Genomic DNA, 24,861 nt, shown 5'->3' on the forward strand with positions numbered 1-24,861 from the left:
TAACAGAGGATTGAGCTGAAACGAGGATAAAGAAAATCATGCGTCTTAAGATATCACACCTATTTGCCAAACACTCGGACTGTGGCGCTTTATAAATCAAGAGATGCAGAGCAGTTTGTTTGTTTTCCTTAAGGTGAGCCAGAGATAATGGGATTTCATAATATTAAGAATCAGAAACGTACAGAGATTTGGCAACGCACATATTCAGATGCGGCTCGTTAATAGTTCAGGTTTGCATTATGACATCATTGTTTACCTTCTTGCAGAAAAACAAGATGCAACTTTATTTAGGACAGTATTCAAAATCAGGCCTGGATGTGCTTTTATAAGCTTAAAAAGAAGCCAGGGATGATCTAATTGGCTGTTCCAGTGGATTTGTCATTATTATGCAAAGCGCTGCGTGCTATTGACTTAAAAGAGCATGTCAAAACACAAACAAATCTTAATTATGATATTTTATTCAGAGAATGTGAAACTGAAGCCAAATGGTATCTTAGAGACGTGGGGGTATTTAGTGACCCAGATTGAGCATGAGCATGAGTCCACCAAACAGCTTTTATTATCATAATTATATGCCATTTGGTTTGTGATTTTCATACATTAGGAGCTTTTCACGAGTCGTTCTGTCTACAGAGGGATCGTGCTGTGGCCTCACGGCATAATATTAAAGGAAAAAAAGACAACTGACCCCATTTCTTAACAGTGCTGCCCCACGACTCCGCTCATGTGAGAGTAACAGTGATCCTGCATATGGAGAACATGGAGGTGGAGAGCTGAAGATACTCACAGGCAGAGGCAGACAGCGTGAAGTGGACTATTGCTGTCCAGATTATTCCATATATCAGAAAGCTCCTCAGATTTCCACAGACAGATATGTCTGTAGTCCTAAAACCTGGAAGAGAATTAGCTTATTCCAGCCATGGATTCCCTTGGGAAATTCCCATGGCGGTTATGGATTTATGAGGAAATTAAATGGATACTATAGTGAAAATAAATTTGAATAGGTTTTCAAAAGTTACACACAGTCAAACCTCAAATGTGAATTTTTGAAGCCATTGTTTTTTAAAAAGACAGTTGATACATAAACACAACTACAAGTACATTACCTTTCAAAAGTTAGGGTTTGGAGAGATTTTTCTGTGTGTGAACAAAATTTCTTATGTTTACCAAATCTGCATTTATTTGATCAAAAATGCAATAATCATGTGATCTGATTACAATTTTAAACAGCTGTTTTCTATTTTTAATACATTTTACATTACTCCAATTTTAAGTGTCACAATTTTCAGAAATCATTTAAATATTATGATTTGGTGCATGGTTTCTCAGTAATATTGAACATTTAGAACAGCATTTTATGCAGTTGATGAACTGGTCAACCGTTGTGGTCCTTATATAGCAACATGCTAAAGTACACAGCTATTTACCAAATAAACAAATAGGCACAATATATGGATTTGAGTTGAAATTTAATTATTTCACAAGAATGAGACAGATATGGAAGCCAATTTCTGCCTCAAAATAAAGTTTACATTAAGAAATGAACTCGTTCTGAAATATATCAAGAAATATAGCTATGGCAAATAAAGTCAAATTTGTTAGATTTAAAGGAACACTCCACTTTCTTTGAAAATATGCTCATTTTCCAACTCAACACAGTTGAGCTTTACCAATTTTGAATCCATTCAGCCGATCTCCGTGTCTGGTGGTAGCACTTTTAGCTTAGCTTAGCATAGATCATTGAATCTGATTAGACCGTTAGCATCTCGCTCAAAAATGACCAATGAGTTTCGATATTTTTCCTGTTTAAAACTTGACTTTTCTGTAGTTACATCGTGTACTAAGAGTGACGGAAAATGAAGTTGCGATTTTCTAGGCCGATATGGCTAGGAACTATACTCTCATTCCGGCGTAATAATCAAGGAACTTTGCTGCCGTACCACGGATGCTGGTGCTGTGCAATATCACTGCGCCTGCTGCATCCATGGTACGGATGCATCCATGGTACAACATTTGAAAGTATTGACTTTCAAAATTGTGGCGCTGTGAGCCAGACAGGACAGGAAATCACTTAAAATGTACGAATTATGAAACCAATGAAGAACAATACATTTCAAGGTTGCTGGCAGGCACAGCTTTCTTTGTCTGTGTTTGACGGTGTGCCTTCTGTCAAATAACAGACCCAGAGGTGAAAACAACAGAAGCATGTCATTGCAAACAATAATTTTTCAAGGTGAACTTGCCATTTGTCAGATAATGGTTTCAGGGGGTGGGCTTGTGTAATTTGCACTTTAAATATTTCATTTATGTTCTGTTTTATTAATGTTAACTCCTGTTTAGCTGCAGGCTTCTTTGGTTTAAACTGTACTGACACACTTAGTTGAATTTACTGTCTGTTCATTAATGGAGAAGTTATTAAAGAATTTAACCACATTACACACAACAAACCAAACACATCTCATTTATTTATCATACTCAAAGAGCCATTGCTCTGAGACAATCACGCAAAAACACTATCACTTAAGCGGTTGTCAGAAAAAAAAATCTTTCATTAGAATTACTGCGGAGTTATATAGTACACAAAATGTCACATTCACCATAAGCACCTAAACCTGAAATCAACACAATCAGTCTCCATTGCATGTGGATCCATAATGTAACAATGCAATAAAATTGCATTCACTGATGTCTCCCAATTACTGCATGTAAAAGGCACACCTGTGCATTTCTGTGTAAAGCATTATCACAAATTGATGCTGCGTGACACATTAAGAGAGATGCTTTGCAAAGCATCTGTGTGTGAAACAAATGGCTCTCAAGCACCCATTAAAGGTCTGGTTCTCGGAGTAATAGTATACTTTGAATTTTTTGCCCTTTGAAAGTCAATGACAATGCACCAATCTGCAGCTTGGCTCAAATGCAAAATATAAGTGGTAAATTTGCCACTGAAGCCACTTCAGTGTAATGGTGTAAAATTTTCAGCGTAAAATGTTTTTAAGTGCAGCCTGATCTAATGGCACTTAATCTCAGCCAAGTCAAAATACCTGAAAACCACCATCTTCTTTCAGACAAATGGAGGAAACGGGTGAAATATACTACTTCAAAAATCTGAGTCTACCCCTAGCCATTTTTGACAGGTGCTGAGGTAATGTGAATGAAGGTCAGAGTAACCTTTCCTAATGCAAGAGTGAGTTCTGGTGAGATAACAGTAGCAATTGGCAATTTCACAGCCCAATATGTCAAACTTTGATGAAAATGACTGATGAAAATATATAATATTCCTCATCCAAAGTTCAATTTCACCACAGACAAACATAAAAAAAAAATTAATTCATGCACCACATGGGCACAGTCAAATTCTACAATCATTTGGTTGCAATTAACTGATAACACTGGTAAAGTAAATTGTTTGGTGACTCATTTTTCACTGAAAAAAGAGAAACATTAAAATGTAGGGATGTTTAAGAAAATATCAAGCCAATGAATTACAAAATATTTTCACTCTTATTACCTTTCACAGTTTTATTTCTCAAGTCAATGTATCTTCTTTGAAGGACATTTAGATTTTACTTTAGATTTATAACAAAACATGATATCAAATTACACTAATAATGATAAATCTAGTGCATCACCAAACAATTGGATGTACTCTTCTTGATTTCCAAAGCATCTGTGTGTGAAACATGTTGTTCATATCTTCTCAGGAATCACAAAATGCATATCACAAAACCCTAAATCTTCAATAAAATCAGACAAAATTAAGTTGTGTAAGTCATGTTTTCCCAACGAGACCCTCAGCTGCAGTCCGCCCACTAAATATAACATCATTGACAGAGACACCATCGTAGGAAGCTCCCGCCAGTGTAAGGGGCAGATTGTGGTTGCTGATGTATTTCCTCATCTTTTCTGAAAATAAGAAACAGCACACACAACTGTCCCTCATTTACATGACTCGGGGAAAGAATAGTGGAATGAGTTTGGGTGATTAATAAACTCACCAAGTCGTTTCCAGTGTCCTAAATGATACTGTGGAATGCAATTCTGAAAAGAGAATTGCATAGATAAAATTATTTAATAACATGAATGACAGAGCAGAGAAAAACACAAAAGAAATGACATTCATTAATAAAAAAAAAAAATCTTTCAGATACGAGATTCCAGATAAAGTAGCAGCCCGAATATCTATTCTCTTTGTGAGAGTGTATAAGGGTAATTAAACTGTTCAAAAGACAATGAGACAATGTAGCATGAAAAGATGTAAGAGTATGTGTGTGGGCGCACTAAGGTGGAAATTTTCTTCTTGCTCTATGACCATATAATTAAGAATAAGTCAGTCAGAAATGAAGTAGAGCAGCTTGTTTCTCCTCTCGCCCCCCCAATGACAGTCTGTCATCTCCGGCCTGAAACGAGTGACCCTTCCGGAGCCCTCCTGCCACAGCGGCGCTCACTTCTGTTCTGCTCACTGAACTCCCAGAACCACAGAGATGGAGGGCAGGGGTAATGTTTAAAGAAATGGACCATCTGCCTTGATTTATGTCAGAACAGAACCCCAGAGAGACAACTGAGGGCATCTGGTGGCTGAGAGCTCCATAAAGCTGATGCTATGCATGGCTGACTCAAGCCAGAGCTTGGACAGTAATGATTTTTTGGCCTTTCTTCAAATGAATGTGAATTAATGGGGCCATATTCTAGACTTTTATAGCAATTTAATTTTTCTTCACAGGTCCACCAAAGTTCAACAAAAAAACTGTCTAATTTAGTTTTACACAAATGTTTTACACCCTTTCTCTGACCCAGAGAAAGGGTATCTTTTTAGTATCTTTAAGACTTACATGCATAAATGTTTTGAAATGATCACAGATAATAATTTTGATGTACTCTGCCTGACTGAAACCTGGCTGAAACCAAATGAATATTTTGGTCTAAATGAGTCTACTCCACCAAGCTACTGTTATAAACATGAGCCCCGTCAGACTGGTTGTGGCGGCGGTGTTGCAACAATATATAGTGATATTCTCAATGTTACTCAGAAAACAGGATACAGGAGGTTTAACTCATTTGAAATACTTCTGCTTAATGTTACACTGTTAGATATGCAAAAGAAATCTCTCTTATCTCTTGCTCTGGCTACTGTGTAGACCGCCAGGGCCATATACAGATTTCCTAAAAGAATTTGCAGATTTCCTCTCAGATCTATTGGTTAATGTTGATAAAGTGCTAATTGTCGGAGATTTTAACATTCATGTTGATAATACAAATGATGCGTTAGGACTTGCGTTTACTGACCTAATAAACTCTTTTGGAGTCAAGCAAAACGTCACCGGGCCCACTCATCGTTTTAATCACACGCTAGATTTAATTATATCGCATGGAATTGATCTTACCGATATAGATATCGTACCTCAAAGTGATGATGTTACTGATCATTTCCTTGTATCGTGCATGCTGCGTGTTACTGATATTAATTATATGGCTCCGCGTTCTCGTCCAGGCAGAACTATTGTTCCAGCCACCAAAGACAGATTCACAAATAACCTGCCTGATTTATCTCAACTGCTCTGTATACCCATAAATACACATGAACTAGACGAAATGACTAGCAACATTGGCACTATCTTCTCTAACACATTAGAAGCTGTTGCCCCCCTCAAATTGAAAAAGGTTAGAGAAAAACGTACTGCGCCATGGTACAACAGTTATACCCATTCTCTCAAGAAAGAAACTCGTAATCTTGAGCACAAATGGAGAAAAACTAACTTGGAAGTTTTTAAAATTGCGTGGAAAAACAGTATGTCCAGCTATAGACAGGCTCTAAAAGCTGCCAGGGCAGAGCATATCCGCAAACTCATAGATAATAACCAAAACAATCCAAGGTTCTTATTTAGCACAGTGGCTAGATTAACAAATAAAGAGACGCCACCCGATCTAAATATTCCCTCACAGTTAAATAGTAATGACTTTATGAATTTCTTTACTGATAAAATAGATAACATCAGAAATACAATATCAAATGTAGATTCTACTCCGTCTAGTATTTCAGCTTCATTCATCGCACCCAAAGAAAAACTGCAGTGCTTTACAACTATAGGACAGGAAGAGCTAAATAAACTTATCAGTGCATCTAAACCAACAACGTGTTTATTAGATCCTGTACCCACTAAACTACTGAAAGAGTTGTAACCTGTAGCAGAAGAACCGCTTCTCAATATTATTAACTCATCGTTATCTTTAGGTCACGTCCCAAAACCATTCAAGCTGGCGGTTATTAAGCCTCTTATTAAGAAACCACAAGTAGATTCTAATGAACTGACAAATTACAGACCCATTTCAAATCTTCCGTTTATGTCTAAAATTTTAGAAAAAGTTGTGTCTGCTCAATTGTGCTCCTTCTTCAAAAAAATTATCTCTATGAAGAATTTCAGTCAGGTTTCAGGCCTCACCATAATACAGAAACTGCACTTATTAAAATTACAAATGACTTGCTTCTTGCTTCAGACCAAGGCTGCATCTCATTGCTAGTATTACTTGGTCTTGGTGCTGCGTTTGACACTATAGACCATGATATACTCATAGATTGATTACAAAACTATACTGGTATTCAAGGGCAGGCTTTACGGTGGTTTAAATCATACCTGTCCGATCGCTACCACTTTGTTCATTTAAAAGGAGAGTCATCACAATTATCACCAGTAAAGTATGGAGTACCACAAGGATCTGTCCTAGGTCCTCTGCTATTTTCAATATACATGTTGCCTCTTGGTAATATTATTAGAAAATACGGGATTAGTTTTCATTGTTATGCTGATGATACTAAACTATATATCTCAACAAGACCAGATGAAACTTCTAAACTATCTAAGCTAATAGATTGTGTAAAAAATGTAAAAGATTGGATGACCAATAATTTCCTCCTATTAAATTCAGATAAGACAGAGATATTACTTATTGGACCAAAAAACAGTACACAGAATCTCTTGGATTACAATTTGCAACTAGACGGATGGCACTGTCACGTCCTCTAAAGTAAAAAATCTGGGTGTTATATTAGACAGCAACTTGTCCTTTGAAAATCATATTTCCCATGTTACAAAAACTGTCAGGGAATAGGCTGGATTCAGATGCGGGTACAACAGAGGCTTTATTGAACAGAAAATAACGAGCGTGGAGCGCTCCCGGAGACAGCTTGCGTGGATCAGGAATTCCTACCGCACCGAAGGGTGGATAGCGGCGGCTGGAGCGTGCCTCAACTGAGCTGGCAGAGACCCGGGTACGGCGGCAGCCGGAGAGAGTCCACGGATAACTTGAATGCACACAGATAGAAGCAGGATAACACACTAGCAGCTACGAGCACTGGAGCCTGAACGGGACAAGACAAGACAGGTAAGCGATACACAATCAAGACAGTCAGAGCAGTGGGAAATACCATAACAGTCTGACAAAAGACAGAGTAACAAGGGGAGCTATAAAGGGGAAGCTAATGAGATGACTAGAACCTGGTGTGAATGCAAGATGAGCTAACGAGCAGAGAAACAAGGAGGGCGGGGAAACAATCACGCTGACAATGCGCACGTGGCGAGCTGTCAAAACAATGCCACGTGCACAACACATGAACACAGAGACAGCAAAGAACAGGTGATCAGACCCGAGACCCGACAGTACCCCCCCTCCCAGGAGCGCCACCAGGCGCCCCAGGAGGAGGCCTACCTCGTCGCCGACGGAAGTCCTCGATCAACGAACGGTCCAAAACGTCCCGGGACGGCACCCAGCATCTCTCCTCTGGACCATAACCCTCCCAGTCCACGAGATACTGAAACCCTCTTCCGCGGCGCCGCTCGTCTAGTAATCTCCTAACCGTATAGGTAGGGGAGCCATCCACAAGACGAGGGGGCGGGGGGGTGGGGCGATCGCCATCAGGGTTAAGGGGTGAAGAAAACACAGGTTTAACCCTAGAGACATGAAACACAGGGTGAACCCGACCAAGTGCGGGAGGGAGCTTGAGCCTGATAGCCACCGGATTAACCACCTTGGTGATTCGGTACGGCCCAATGAATCTGGGTGCCAGCTTGCGAGAAGGCGCCCGGAGAGGCAGATCCTTGGTAGAAAGCCATACCCGTTGACCGCACACATAGGTAGGAGGAGAGGACCGGCGGCGATCGGCTGCTGCCTTGGTTCGTCCAGAGGTTCGGACCAAAACCCTTCTGACTTTCTCCCAGGTGCGGCGGCAGCGCTGAACGAAAGCCAGAGCGGACGGAACCGCAGCATCGGGTTCCTGTGATGGGAACAGAGGCGGTTTATAACCCACAGAGCACTCAAAAGGGGACATACCTGAAGCCGCCACTGGAAGGGAGTTACGAGCATATTCTATCCAGGAGAGCTGTTGGCACCAGGAACTCGGATTGTTGGATGTCAGACAGCGGAGCATTCTTTCGAGATCCTGGTTGGCCCGCTCGCATTGCCCATTGGTCTGAGGATGGAAACCAGAAGACAGACTCGCAGAGGCCCCGATCTGTCTACAAAACTCTCTCCAAAACCGGGAGGCGAACTGAGGACCCCTATCTGAGACCACGTCAACCGGCAATCCGTGGAGCCGGAAGACGTGGTCCACGATCAGTTGGGCGGTCTCCCGGGCGGAGGGCAATTTGGGCAGGGGAATAAAATGAACCGCCTTGGAAAAGCGATCCACCACAGTGAGAATCACAGTGTTACCCTTCGATGGGGGAAGCCCAGAGACAAAATCAAGGGCTATGTGTGACCATGGGCGGGAAGGGACGGGAAGGGGATGGAGCAGACCATCAGGAGGGCGATTCACCGGCTTACATTGGGCGCATGTGGGGCAGGCCAACACAAACTGTCTGACATCTGCGGCCAGTGTGGGCCACCAGAAGCGTTGACGGATGGCAAACAACGTTCTCCGAATCCCTGGATGGCAGACCAGCCTGGACGTATGACCCCACTGAAGGACCTCAGGGCGCAGCGCAGCCGGCACCGGCAACCTACCCGCCGGGCACCCTCCTGGCACTTGCACCCCTCGACCAGCCTCCTCTACTCGCCGCTCGATACCCCAAGAAAGAGCCCCGACCACCACCCCATCAGGAAGGATGGCTTCGGCCGTAAGCTCCCCCTCTGGGGGCCCGAACAGGCGCGACAGAGCGTCGGGCTTGACATTTTTGGACCCCGGCCGGTATGAGAGGGTGAAGTTAAATCGGCCAAAGAAGAGCGCCCAGCGGGCCTGACGCGAGCTCAGCCTCTTGGCCGAACGGATGTATTCAAGATTCTTATGATCCGTCCAGACCAAGAAGGGCTGCGCCGACCCCTCCAACCAGTGACGCCACTCACCCAAGGCCAATCGCACCGCCAGCAGTTCTCTATTGCCGATGTCGTAGTTACGTTCTGCAGGGCTGAGGCGGCGAGAGAAAAATGCACACGGGTGCACCTTCCCGTCACGGAGGGAGCGCTGAGATAGAACTGCGCCAACCCCGACATCCGACGCGTCAACCTCGACAATGAACTGGGATTCAGGATCTGGAACCAACAGAACAGGTGCAGAGACAAAACGGGACTTCAACGTGTCAAAGGCTACCTGCGCATCCTGGTTCCACCTGAAGGAAGTCTTGGTGGAGGTCAAGGCCGTGAGAGGTGAAGCAATCTGCCCAAAGTTCCTGATGTAGCGCCGATAGAAGTTGGCAAAACCCAAGAACCGCTGCAGAGCCTTACGGGAGTCGGGGACTGGCCACTTGGCGACAGCCTCTATCTTAGCAGGGTCAGGTTTGATCCCCCTGGTAGAAATGATATGGCCAAGGAACGTAACTGACTCGGCGTGGAATTCGCACTTCTCCGCCTTGACGAGCAACTGGTTTTCTAACAGACGCTGGAGGACCCGTCTAACGTGCTGAGTGTGTAATTGGAGAGAAGGGGAGAAAATCAGAATATCATCCAAATACACAAAGACGAACTGATTAATCATGTCACCCAGAACGCTATTGACGAGACCCTGGAAAACGGCTGGAGCATTGGTAAGACCGAACGGAAGAACCAAATACTCGTAGTGCCCCGAGGGGGTGTTGAATGCCGTCTTCCACTCATCCCCCTCCCGAATGCGCACCAGATGGTAGGCATTGCGGAGGTCTAATTTGGTGAAGACCCGGGCTCCCTGCAACAATTCAAAGGCAGAAGACATAAGGGGTAGGGGGTACCTATTCTTTACCGTAATGTCATTCAAACCTCTGTAATCGATACAAGGGCGTAGGGAGCCGTCCTTCTTCTGAACGAAGAAAAATCCAGCACCGGCGGGAGAGGAGGAATGGCGGATGAGCCCAGCCTGGAGTGATTCATGAATATACCTGTCCATGGCCTCTCTTTCAGGGCCAGAAAGGGAATATAGACGACCCTTGGGCGGAGAAGTACCCGGGAGAAGGTCTATGGCGCAGTCGTAGGGACGATGCGGAGGTAGCGAGGTGGCCCGGGACCTACTGAAAACCGCACGCAGATCGCCATACTCCGCCGGGACACCGGTCAAGTCAGAGGGATCCACCTGTGAAACACAAGACACAGAAACAGCAGGAAAAGCAGCACCCAAACATGACACATGACAAGACTGACTCCAGGCTAAAATAGAGCTATTGACCCAATCAATATGTGGGTTGTGTTTCAGCAACCATGGATGTCCTAAAATTAACGGGGCCTTGGGGGAGTCAATAATTAACAGTTCAATCTGTTCATAATGGTTGCCAGAGAGGGAAAGGCTTACGCATGGTGTGACGTGGGTGATCGTGGTGAGGGGACTGCCTGCTAATGACCACGCCGTAATGGGCTTGGCCAGGGGAATGGTCGGGATGTTCCACTTCAGAGCCGAGGCAGAATCCAGGAAATTCCCCTCAGCCCCTGAATCCAGAAGGGCGTGGCCGGAGTGAGAACCTCCCTGGAATGAGAGTAGAAATGGAAGCTGAGTGTGTGTAGTGGGAGAGTTTGAACAGGGAAAGGCGCCCACCAGGACTCTCCGCTTCACTGGTGGGCCTTGGCTTTTAACGGGCATTGAAGTACGAAGTGGCCACCCTTGCCGCAGTACAGGCATAATCCTTGAGCAAGACGCTCCTGTCTCTGCTGCGGCGTAAGCCGTAGGCGACCTAGTTGCATGGGCTCAACCTCAGCTGACTGAGGACTCGCTGCATCGAACGAAGAGGACTCCAGGTGGCGCCACGGTGTGGTGGGTAGACGACGTTGGCGGCGACGGTCGAGACGGGACTCCACCCGGAGCGCGAGATTAATCACGTTATCCAGCCCTCGAGGGAGATCCACAGCAGCTAGTTCGTCGGCGATGGCAAAATTCAGACCCTCGAGAAAACGCGCGCGCAGCGCGCCCTCATTCCAGCCGCACGCTGCCGCTAGAGTCTGAAACTGTATGGCATAGTCGGTGACAGAGCATTTCCTCTGGGACAATGAAGATAGCTGAGCCGCCGCCTCATCTCCCTGGGCTGATCGGTCAAACAGCTTCGCCATCTCCTGACGAAACTCCGCAAAAGAAGCACAGCAGGAAGCCCGCGATCTCCACACGGCAATTCCCCATTCGCGGGCGCGACCCGAGAGAAGAGTGAGGACGTAAGCGACCTTCGCCTCTTCAGTGGCGTAACGGCGAGGCTGCAGTGAAAATACCAGTGAACACTGGGAGAGAAAGGCTTGACAGGCGTTGGGATCGCCATCGTAAACCGGTGGATTATTGGCATGGGGTTCAGGCTCCAGAGGAGTAACAGCGCGGAGTACGGGACCCCGGTCAGCCGCCTCTCGCTGAAGATCATCGACCCGCGTGAGGAGCTCAGCGACTCGGGCATTGAGAGCGTCAACCTCCTGCGCTGTGGCGTTGAGCTGTGTATCATGTTGCCCCAGTAAAACCCCTTGCTGCACGAGGGCGGAACGAAGCGGATCCGATCCCGCTGAATCCATCGTTGGTCAGACTGTTCTGTCAGGGAATAGGCTGGATTCAGATGCGGGTACAACAGAGGCTTTATTGAACAGAAAATAACGAGCGTGGAGCGCTCCCGGAGACAGCTTGCGTGGATCAGGAATTCCTACCGCACCGAAGGGTGGATAGCGGCGGCTGGAGCGTGCCTCAACTGAGCTGGCAGAGACCCGGGTACGGCGGCAGCCGGAGAGAGTCCACGGATAACTTGAATGCACACAGATAGAAGCAGGATAACACACTAGCAGCTACGAGCACTGGAGCCTGAACGGGACAAGACAAGACAGGTAAGCGATACACAATCAAGACAGTCAGAGCAGTGGGAAATACCATAACAGTCTGACAAAAGACAGAGTAACAAGGGGAGCTATAAAGGGGAAGCTAATGAGATGACTAGAACCTGGTGTGAATGCAAGATGAGCTAACGAGCAGAGAAACAAGGAGGGCGGGGAAACAATCACGCTGACAATGCGCACGTGGCGAGCTGTCAAAACAATGCCACGTGCACAACACATGAACACAGAGACAGCAAAGAACAGGTGATCAGACCCGAGACCCGACAAAAACAGCATACTTCCATCTCAGAAACATTGCCAAGCTTCGAAACATGCTACCTGTTTCTGATGCAGAAAAGCTAGTTCATGCATTCATGACCTCTAGACTGGACTATTGTAATGCACTGCTAGGTGGTTGTCCTGCATGTTCAATAAACAAGCTACAGATACAGCAGCGGCTAGAGTTCTTACCAGGTCAAGAAAATATGATCATATTACCCTAATTTTACAGTCTCTGCACTGGCTACCTATTCAGTTCCGTATCATTTACAAAATATTATTACTTGCCTATAAGGCCCTAAATGGTTTAGCTCCTGCGTACCTAACTCGTCTTCTACCACGCTACAATCCAACCCGCTCCCTAAGGTCACAAAACTCTGGACTTTTGGTAGTACCTAGGATAGCAAAGTCCACTAAAGGAGGTAGAGATTTTTCACATTTGGCTCCCAACCTCTGGAATAGCCTTCCTGATAACGTTCGGGGTTCAGACACACTCTCTCTGTTTAAATCTAGCTTAAAGACACATCTCTTTAGCCAAGCATTCACATAATGCATCTTATAATCTTGTACTGCAGTTATATCTGATCAAATGTACATTATTATTACTCTTTAGCTTGGGTTGAACAAATCATTTTTGCTTAGATGGAACAGCAGCTACGTTAATTATGTCTCTATTTGTTTCTCTGTTTCTGATTAACATCCTGTGGTAACTAGGAATTACAGAAGCTTCAGTCTGGATCCAACCCTTAAATGATCTGAGATGACCGAACACCTGAGAAAAGATAATGCCAACCCCTCAGAGGATGCCAATGCTCAGACAACATACAGAATTACCAAATTTTGCCATAAGTCAAACATATTAAGGTCCTGCAATATATAAATATATTGTGGAAACTTAAATTCCTGTAGAGCTGCTTTGCAACGATTTGTATCGTAAAAAGCGCTATACAAATAAACTTGAATTGAATTGATTGACTCAACACCTTTATGTAATGAACAGACTCTTATTTCAAAGGAGCAAGAAAAGTTTTCCATAATACGTGCTCCTTCAGCAAAACATTTTTATATAAAACATACATATAAATACATTTAAAAAGATATAAATATATAGTTTTATATTGTTAAATAGTATAAAATATATCTAAAATGTATAGTATTCAAAAAATATATTATCATTATAAATATATTATCATTATAGATAAAGATGTTTTATAGATAAATATATTCACATATCTATATCTATTAAAGAAACAAAAACACATATTATTGTTAGTGTTATTATTTTTGTAATTATCCTAAATGAAAATGTAAATTGTTACAAATTTATTATTATTATTACTTATATTAATATATAATATCACATATCTTTCTATAAAAATAACACGATTTTACAATCTTTATTGTTTCTATATATTTTACATATAAAATATATAGAAACATTATAAACTAAATGTATTATTATTATTACTATTATTACTACTATTATTTATAGAAAATGTATATCTTCCAATTTGCCAACATTTCATAATAGCAACAACCACTTATATATTTACAGATTACATTACATTATACATACATTCATGTTTACACAATTTTTCTTCTTTTTCTAAATTACACTTTAAGAAGATGTTAAACCATGAATATGTATATGAATATGTATATGAAACAATTTATTAACAGTGGTTCCCTAGTAGAAAGATAATATATTTCAAATAAATTTATTTCATGCTAAGTATAGTTTGAATATATTAACATATTTACTGACATATCGCTCGAGACTTACTGATATAAACATTATAACTAAACTTTATTTGGGGTACTACTTATCCACAATGCACATTTCTTGATATTAAGTCTAAAATGTGTTTTAATGTCACTACTGATGAGGATTGTATGATTTTGAATAATATCAGTATTTAAATGCCAAATATTTAAAGTGCACCATAAGTATACTTGCAATAGTTCCACTTTAGCACAATCAAATACACTTCAGTAAATCTTTATCCTTTTATTTCAACCCAGGCTCATTCGAAATACATGTCTCTAAATACATTTCTGCAGCACCGTTATTAAGTACCTTACTGCACGTTTCACGGCAGTTTCAAAGTGAAATATCCAGTGAGTGGCGCTAAAATGCGGGTTCAATACATGACCCTGCCACGCTTTTGTTACATTGATATAGGCACGTATTGCTGTGTTTGTATTGCTTCAGGTACGTATTGCGGTGGTTCATAATTCAAATATCTGAGGAGCGTCGCTAAAAATTAATGCTGAATCGTGTTGGAAATATCCCCTACAGCAAACCCAACCCTAAACCTACTCGATAGTGTTAACAAACGCAAAAGTGATATAAAAATGCATTTGTTGATGCATGTCAAAATTGTTTTTAATTCATAACATAATATTCCTCAAGTAATTATGCTTTATGAATGGAAACTGTAGACCTGCAAATCATACTTTGTGTGAAAAGAAATAAAAGTTGTGGGAGTTTTACTGCCTCTAGTGTTCATTTCAACAGGAAATTGCGCTTTTTTTTGCTAAGTTTTGCAGAAATGTAGGTATAGGCACGTACTTCCAATGAGCCTATGTTGTTTTATTTTATACTTGCATACATTTTCTAATAGCAATAAGCTACTCAGGGCCATGTTTATTCAGGGCTTTAGGCACTCTGCTTTGCATAGAACATGCCTCACCTGTTGTACAATCACTGTAATGCACAGCCTCAATGACTTACTCACACAGTCTCACCTTGAGTATAGCGATGCAGCTCCATACAGGTTGAGAGTTTACACCCAGGTGAGAGGTCACAGCCCAGGTGGCTCGATCTAACAGCGTCTGCTCCGTCACTGCATCAGGATGACCAAACGTCTGCTCAAACCACATTCCCCCCATCATCACCTTCACACACACACACACACAGCTAGTAATTACACAAAAAAAAACACCATTCACAGAAATGGCTACTGATGATAACAGCTGGAATCATCCTCATAACATCCATTCACAGGACTGATTCCCCAGCTGGAGGGAGTTGTATTATGTTATTCAGGTTGCTAACACTGCTCAAAGCATATTTCGGCTGCTGTAATGGCACTCTGAATCTAGAAGTTCCTGGCCTCTCGACTATATGGATGTTTTCAAGGAGGGGAAAACAACATGTTCTAAGCATTAAATTAATAATGATTTAAGTGGGGGAGAAATGAATAATGCAATGGCAATTTTTGCTGTTGTGTGGACCACAGAGTACCGAAGGCTATTTTTATTACCACATGCAATATGTTCCTGATAGGGGAAGGGAGAAGAATTCATGTCAGAGATTCACAATTTGCTGATGGGGCTATTGGTTTAGAGACACATTCCTCCAGAGACCTTTGAAAGCATCAGGTTCATTTCCTAAACCGGCTAGTATTCACCACTGTGTTTTTAATTTTGTTTCTTTGTTTTTAAAAGTGTTACTTTGCCAGATTTCCTATTTTTAGCCTTGTCCCACCTAAATGATTTAACTTCTATTTTATAATAAAAGTAATTAAATATTTTATAATATTTCACAATAATATCCTGTGAAAAAACCTACAAAATCATTTTCAATACATTTTATATTTGTGGATAATGTACAATAAACTGTACACTACTTTTCAAAGGTTTGGGGGTTGGTAAGATTTTAAAAAAGAAAAAAAAAAGAAAAAGAAAGAAAGTCTCATGCTCACAAAGGTTATATTTATTTGATCAAAAAAATGCTAAATAAATAAATAAAAATAAAAAAGTGAAATAAGACTGCAATTTAAAATAGCTGTTTTCTATTTTAATATATTTAAAAATGTGATGACAAAGCTGAATTTTCAGTATTCAGTGTCACATGATCCCTCAGAAATCATCCTGATTTGATGCTCAGAAAAACATTATTATTATCATCATTGTTGAAAACAGTTGTGCTGCTTGACTTTTAGTTTTTGACTGTTTTGTAACAATATAAAACCATTTTACTGTCACTTTTGGCAAATTTAAGGCGTCTTTGCAGACTAAAATTACTAATTTCTTTAAAAAAAACCTACTGAATGTAGAAGGTAGAAAAAAACCTTAGCATATATGAGAGCTCAGTCTCACCGTCAGTCTAGTGGTCGGTCCTCCACTCCGATTGTGTTGTGGAAAGGGAACAGAGTCGTACACCACCCCCAACAAACCAGGATCTTCAGAAGAAGGCACCAAATGTCCAAAGCCCTGAAATATTTAGAGCATGTGCACATATACAAACACACTCAATATTAAAAATGCCTACACATACATAAAGTACTTTGATGCATGTACAGTTAGGAAAGATCTTCCAGGAAATGAGAATATGAACTGAACAAAACAACCGGACTTGAGCATTTAATGGTTTAGGTGTCTAAATTTTTTTTTATCTCATGTATTTAAAAATCACTGAGTGAAGTCTTACAGTAACAGGAAGGATGAAGCCTTCATATTCCAAATTCACCACAGCAACATTTACTGAAGCGATGGATCGCAGCAGTTCTGACAGGGGTTGAGCCGCAGGGGGCAGCACAGAGGCTAATTCTGGTTAAAATGCATAAATAAAAATACAGAAATAAATGAATGTAAAAATCTACTTTCTATTAATAGGCATGTTGTCTGGTAGAATCTACAGCGCCACAGCAATAGGTGATCACATTTAACTTCGCTATGAATTGGACATGAGAAAACAAGCAGTAAATGTAAATGCATTTCTATTGGACTTTTTTTCAGCTTGTATCAATCATTAAATAAACTCACTAAATTAGCAAAAAATGTTGTGTACCAGAATAGGAGTACACCACTGTAAAATTAGAGAATTTACCTGATGCAGGTAGTGTAGAAATCACATGATCAGCTTTCAAAGAGGTGCCATCATCTAGTTTGATCTATTTAAGATATATATTTAAAAACTAGATTAACAGCACTCTGTTTCTTCATCGTAACTGATATGTTATGTCTTCCTGCTGGGCAATCATCTTACCTCCCAGCCTCCACCGTTCATATTCAGACTCTTTACTTTGGCATGATGATGAAGCTCCACTCGTTCTCGTCTCTTCAGCATGTCTTCCAAGGCCTCTGGGAATGCCTGCATGCCTCTTTTAAGAGACCACTGAGTCCAGGACTCTTTAGATGCTCTCTTTGCCAAGTCAGAAGGGACCACTTTAGGACCACCTCCTTACATAATATGAATACAAACAACCATTAATGAGTAACACTTTTTATAAAATCTAAACACCAAAATCTATTAAATAAATAATTATAAAATTTAATTATCCATAGGTAATTGCAATCATGGTTAAAATACATTATAAAACCTTAATAAATAATTACCTATTCATGGTAAACAAATATGAAATTATGTTCCCAACATTTTTCAATAAAAAAAAAAAAAAAACATATGCATTATGGTTTTTAAAGGTGTAACCATGAATATATAAATATAATGCAATGTCATCATTACATGCAAATTGTGAATACAATATTAACAGTTGCTATAGTGGATTTATATATTTCCATTAAATTGATAATACATTATATAGCACTATATTAAATTGATCAAAAGTGACAAAGACTTTTTTTTGTTATTATTATTATTATTTTCATTCATTTTTTTCAGTATCATTGTTAATATATTATTATTAATTATCTTTATAATTATCATTGTTAATATACAGTATATAGGCCAAAAGGATTCATATTTGCCTTAAACATTTAGCTGAAATGCTCCTTAATAGAAGCAAATATAAATTCAAAGTCATATTAATGCATTGCATGGTGGCACACCGACAAAAAAGGAAGTACAAAAACAGATTAGTTGAATACTAGGTTTACATCTACAGGCCCTTCTGCACCCTCACCTGAACCCATCAGCATGCCCAGCACGATGGAGCCCCGAGACTGCTCTGCTTTATAAAGAGGTGGAAAGCAGGACCGTACACTCAACTGTCTGCTGTCTCCAGCAAAAACTCCTCTACACAGGCTGTCTATGGCTATATTAGCCAGCTGCAAGGAGAGAGACAATCAGGTGGCCTGAATCAGTTTCAGAATCTCTCCTGTCGCTACACATTTGAGACTGATTTGTCATGGCAGCAAAGCACGTCGTACAGGACAAGGACAGCATGGATCTTTTAGCAGGTCATTGAGTCTCCATGCTAGTTCTCACCTCAGAACCCAGTCTTCTGGACACAAACGCATGCACAGATTCATCTTCCTCTGTCCCTTTCCTGATCAGTATCTCCTTCAGAACGCTATGAATTATGGGTCGAGAGAAAGGAGGGATGGTGCAAACTACCCCACTAGAGGAAAGGAGAACAAAATAAGGAATATTTATGACTTCAAACAGGTAAATGCACACAGAGTGGAGTTTCTTCTCACCCAGGTCCAGATGGCATCTTGTGCAGCTGTCCCTTCACATACAGGAAGCGGTTCTTAGATGCCACATGATCCTTTGTAACAGGCAGGATTTCAGACTCAAGACCCAACTCAGAGACCTGCACAAGAAAACAATAACTAGAATAGTCCTTCATAAATATTGATGCATTGAAGCCTGAGGAAAGGTACATTGTAAATACAGTCTTTTCTGTCTCATGTAATGCAGTTTGCACGCTTTCTCGCTACTTCAGGTAAATAAGAGAAAATAATGCAAATATAAGGAGATTCAAATAATGTTAGGAATAAACAGAGGCTTTAGCAAGGACACATTAAATTGGTCCAACGTGACAGTAAAGACATTTATAATGTTACAAAAGATTATTATTTCAAATGAATCTGTTCTTTTGAACATCCTATTCATTAAAGGATCCTGGAAAATGTATTTAGCAGCACAACACTCTTGAAAATTTATAATAATACTGTTAAGACTTTAAGAACCTCAGACACTTTGATCTTCTGAGATATGGATAATACACACACAGTGTATTAAGATATAGACATCTGTTTCGACATCTCACTGAGAGAAGATGCGAGAAAAGTCCCTTCTCACCTATCCTTTTCATCCACTTCCTTCCCCTCACTAATCTCCCTTCACTCAGCTCACTCAGAATGGTCAGAAGTATGATATGATGTTCTACATGAATGCAACTGATATTCACAGTCAGGTTTGGTGGTATCATTTGAATTGTCTCTATGCGACTGGTACAACAGTTTCAATCTTACAAGAAGTAGACTAGTTGGTCAACTTGGTTCTATGGTAATGGTCATGACCTCTGGTTAGATATAGTCTTACCTTAATTAAGTGTGTACAGATCTACGGAGACTAAAGTAGGCTATGGTACATACAGTATCGATACAGTATTTTTAATTTTTCATTTCAGTCACTTAGGACAACAGTATCTGCTAAGTGACTATAAATGTATGGAGGCCCTCTTGTGGCCATGCCAAGGAACAAAAATAACAATGAACAAAACTAACATTATCTCAAACTGGTGATGAATATTAATAGACTGTTATAAAGAGACTAACTCAATTCTAGTATGAAGTTGACTGACAATTAATGTTACTATTAAATTCAATTTTACTTATCAAATTAATACTTAATTATGTTTATTATTATTGTAAATAATCTTAACTATTTACTGAACATATTGCTGTTGTCTCCCTATTTTATCAAAGCAATAAGCCATAAGAGTTGCAGTCATTGTTTTAGGTACAACCCACTTTTTTTTTTTGGTGGTAACTGATTTTCCAAACCAATTATAATATCAGAGATTATACGAATGTGATCATGTGAATTAAAATGCACACAGATTACTCCATAACCATGCACATAAATTCACGTATGCATACCATATTCAAAGTGTTCTGGCCGACAGCACCTGCAGGTCGCACCCCTCGTGGTCCCTGTTCAAACACGGCCCCGTCATCTCTCCGTATGGAGCTCAACCAACCCCCACATCTCCCTGATTTCTCCAGCAGCACAACCTGCATTAGCAGAGGTGGAGTGTGATGTACAGTCTTAGAGGACATTTGTTATTATTTTGACTTAAAATGTGTGCTGACCTTCATGATTAATGTAGCAATGAAGTCTACTGAATCAAAATTTCACATTAAAAACTGCAACAGCTTCAGCAGCAATGACCTTCATTGCTTCATCAATGATTACAAGCTGTCTAGATCTGTCTAGAGGCTTCAAAGCAGCTCTGAACCATGAGAAATGCAGCAGGGAAAGCTTTTTAGGAAAGTTGAGTCTGTGGCAGTAAATGAACTGTTTTTTAATTTTGACCCCAAAATTATTCTTGTGTACAAATAAAAATATGAAAATGAAATAAAAATTAACTATTATCTCTGCGACAAGGGGCTCTTGGCATGAGAAGACCACTGATCTAAATGATAAAAACACTAGACACAGTAACAAGTGGACTACATTTTTCAATGGAAGAGCCTTTTATCTTAACATTTATATCTACCCCACTGTTTAAAAGTTTGGAGAGAGTACGTTTTTTTTTTTTACAAAAATAATAATTTTTTTTATTATTAAAAAAATGCTTTCATTCAGCAATAATATGTTTAGACACTTATAATGTTACAAAATATTAGAATAATATTTAAATGATTTCTGACACCGAAGACTGGAGTAACAGCAGCTTTACCATCAAAATAATAAATTCTATTTTAAAATACATTAACATAGAAAATAGTTATTTTAAATTATAATAATATTTCCCAATATTGCTGTTTGGTGTATTTTTGATCAAATAAATGCAGCCTTTTAGTGAGCATAATATACATCTTTCAAAAACAATAAACTTACCAATTTCAGACTTTTAAAATGGTAGTATATATGTGACCCTGGACCACAAAACCAGTCTTAAGTCGCTGGGGTGAATTTGTAGCAACAGCCAAAAATACATTGTATGGGTCAAAATGATTGATTTTTCTTTTATGCCAAAAAACATTATGATATTAAGTAAAGATCATGTTCCATGAAGATATTTTCGTAAATTTCCTACTGTAAATATTTAAAAACTTCATTTTTGATTAGTAATATGCATTGCTAAGAACTTAATTTGGACAACTTTAAAGGCAATTTTCTCAATATTTGGATTTTTTTGCACCCTCAGATTCCAGATTTTCAAATAGTTGTATCTCGGCCTATCCTAACAAATCAATGGAAAGCTTATTTATTCAGCTTTCAGATGATGTATAAATCTCAATTTCGAAAAATTGACCCTTATGACTGGTTTTGTGGTTTTATGGAAATTATAAGTGGATACTGTATGGAGTGATATCACTCACACAAATGCACGTGAGAGATCCACACTCGCGCACACAATCCACAAATGCATGTGAGATCCACACTCGTGCACACAATCCACAAATGCATGTGAGATCCACACTCGTGCACACAATCCACAAATGCATGTGAGATCCACACTCGTGCACACAATCCACAAATGCACGCGAAGGATCCACACACACGCGCACACAATCCACAAATGCACGCCAGAGATCTACACACAGGGCGATCCAGAAATGCACGAGAGAGATCCACACGCGCGCACATGCAATCCAAGCAAAGGCAAGTGCATTATTGTTTCTTTGCTCACAGAATGATCCTCAAATACTGTTATACCCGTTATTTCATTCACAAAAAAATCGCGAGTCCTTTGAATTAGTGTTCTGCCTTAAGAATGTCTATAAATACGTGGTTTTGTATTTGTGGATTCTTTTGAGACTGTCATTCCGCGGCCTTAACTCACAAATGAGCACAAGCCTATCTGTAGGAGTTTTAGTGACAGGAGTTCGAGTCCCATGTCCGATCATATTCCTTTCTCTTCTTTTCGTTTGTTGTGTATTAGTCTATGTCTTTTAAATGTTGGAGAAACTACCATTTCTGCAAATAACACAAATAACAGGAAATGCTTTATTTATAGTGATTCATTAACCAGTGAACTGGTGTAAGCCGCATCAGCTGAACTGAGCAGTGGCTGTACCACTGATTTCCCATATGAACGCGCTTGTTTTGCTTCTTTACATATAGGCTATACTTGCTGTATGCCTTGAAAACAATATAGGTAAGTTTCTGACGAATAATCATAATAATTTTAAAAAAGGTAAATACTGGCCTTTTCCTGTACTGTTACATTTCCTCTGCTTTGTTATTATCCTAACATGCATGCACGTAGCTTATATAAACAATATAATTATGTCGATGTTCCAATCGTTTTTTTTTTTTGCGTGCATTTGTGGATTGTGTCCGCCAGTGTGGATCCTTCGCGTGCATTTGTGGGAGGATTTGATACCGTTTTCACTCCATAATACTGTACCTTGGAAACATTAGGACTCTTGCTCAGATGATGACAGGCAGACAGACCTCCAATCCCCCCACCAAGCACTGCTACGACCTTCTGCATTCAGCTCCAAACACTTCCTCACCTGCAACAAGACTGACCAAATCTAAAATGACTAAGATCGATCAGCAAGTTCATGAGTAAATAATATAACATGCATTCTTATACTAAAGCTACTGAGAAAACATGTAATAACCTGTCCTTTCCTGATCCAAGAAAGAAAATAAACATTAAAGCTGAGCCACATTCAGCCACATGGTCATACTGGATATTGAATGCATCTCTGACAGTTAACTAGACTTGAAAGATAATGATTAGGGGCCCTATGGGCTCAGATGGGAGTGACAGGGTGGTGGCCCCTGATAAGGTGACTCTGCTGTCATTTATCATATTCAAACAAAAGAGGAATTTTTTTTCTGGCCATTATCTGTTAACTGGACAAAGTTAAAATCGAATCTTAAAATATAAATATATATTAAACCTACAGAATGACAAATAGTTGTCTGACAGCATTTTTTACATGATGTTAACATCAGAGTCTCATTATAAAACAGAAACACGACAATATATCCTGAAAATAACACGTACTCCTTGTAGCTACTCAGAAGGAAAAGACATAAAAAGAAAGGTTTATACTGACATACAGTATAAACTGGAAGACAAAACGTGAAAACGTTTGCCAAAAACCCAGAACGACTGCTGACTTCATAAATATAAGTAAAAACATTTGTTACCTGCATATAATTGGGTAATTTTGACAGCGCGGCTTATGCCGTTACACAAGTATCTTGTGCAGTAGTGAAGCGACAAGCGAGCAGCAATAGTGACGAGTGATTCAAAATAAAAGTCCCATACTCAGCATGTAATTAAATACTCAACCACTAGATGACAGGACAGTCAATGCCAATTTAACAGTTTTCTTGCCTTTTACTAAATCGTTGTCTTTTCCAGTCCAAATGACTAATGTGTTGCATCTTTATTATGTCTAAACACAAAGCGCAAATATATAACGTAATATTTACATATGACATATATATACATTTTGTCTCATATTTGGAGTCTTGTATTAAAAATATACCCCGTTTGAATTATTGCATTTTTTTAAATAATATTTTAATCAAATTTGAACACATCTTTGCTGCTTTTTACTCATGGTGGACTGTGGGTGATTTTCACCTTGACAGTTGAATAATTAGATGCCCAATAGTTGCAGTAATTGCAGAGAATATTAACGTTTTTCTGTGATTTATGAAATGCAAATATGCATACAAATATGTAAAAAGAGAACATGTGAGAAACTCTGACACAGTGTGTGTGTGTATTAGGTTTCACTAGTGTCTTTGTGTCACTGAGAAGCTAATGGACCGTGCTAATTTAATCCCATGTGACACAAAGAGGCCCTGGAGCTCCCTGCGGTTCAAGAGACGGCCTGGTTGCTTTTGGTATTGCGGAGGCCCCTCTGACCACACGTCGTTGTTCACACTCACACATACCTCGGCTCTGGGGGTTGTAGGAGTACTTACCATAAGAAAGAACTTGAACCGTGTAAGAACTTCATAGATGTTGTTACCCAAAACACATCACTTCATATTTCGTAAGCATGTAGAAAGTAGCTTGTCAAATGAAGTCCTCATGCAGTGGACCTACTTTGAATTTTAATTCAATAACGTAAAGCTCTTTTAAGATTCATAAACAAATTTGTCATGGATTGTCTTCTGCGTTTTCTTGCAGGCTTTTAGTGTGTCACATACTTCGCAGTGGAACATGTGGTAGCGTTCATTCATTTTCTCAACCTGTTTACCACGCTATAAATTACAAAAAGTGCATGTGTGCAAAAACAAGAGGTGATCTGTTTAAAAGTCTGATTTATTGTTTGCAGAAAAAGGTTTTCTAAACAATCTGCCGGTGATAAATTCCCAAGAGATGTTAATTCGTCTTAGCTCAGCGAACATCTTATTTGGAGAAACATTCGCTGTGCATTTCATGCATTATGGTACAGTGCTTTTAATTAGTATTTAGAGAATGGCTTCTCCAAGGAACCACCTTACTTTAT

At 40.1% G+C, this 24,861-nt stretch overlaps 1 protein-coding gene across 5 annotated transcripts; it reads right to left on the bottom strand.

Annotated features, from left to right (window-relative positions):
- Positions 1–1,453: 1,453 nt before the first annotated feature.
- On the bottom strand, positions 1,454–23,627 carry LOC306887902 (protoporphyrinogen oxidase-like). Of its 5 annotated transcripts, none has more exons than XM_079445923.1 (13): positions 23,543–23,627; positions 22,785–22,904; positions 20,305–20,439; positions 18,895–19,010; positions 18,683–18,815; positions 18,378–18,522; positions 17,501–17,694; positions 17,342–17,405; positions 16,943–17,061; positions 16,612–16,725; positions 15,256–15,405; positions 3,999–4,041; positions 1,454–3,906 (listed from the first exon to the last, which is right to left on the bottom strand). In XM_079445923.1, the coding sequence occupies exons 2-13, from the start codon at positions 22,869–22,871 to the stop codon at positions 3,773–3,775; spliced, it is 1,434 nt and encodes a 477-aa protein (XP_079302049.1). In that variant the 5' UTR covers positions 22,872–22,904; positions 23,543–23,627; the 3' UTR covers positions 1,454–3,772. The 5 variants fall into 5 exon arrangements, with proteins under 5 accessions (XP_079302049.1, XP_079302052.1, XP_079302051.1 ...); XM_079445926.1 differs by having other exon boundaries at positions 2,440–3,906; positions 22,785–22,893; positions 23,543–23,616; XM_079445925.1 differs by having other exon boundaries at positions 2,445–3,906; positions 22,785–22,914.
- Positions 23,628–24,861: the final 1,234 nt, after the last annotated feature.

This window comes from Barbus barbus, assembly GCF_936440315.1.
Source record: "Barbus barbus genome assembly, chromosome: 21".
NCBI lineage: Eukaryota > Metazoa > Chordata > Actinopteri > Cypriniformes > Cyprinidae > Barbus > Barbus barbus.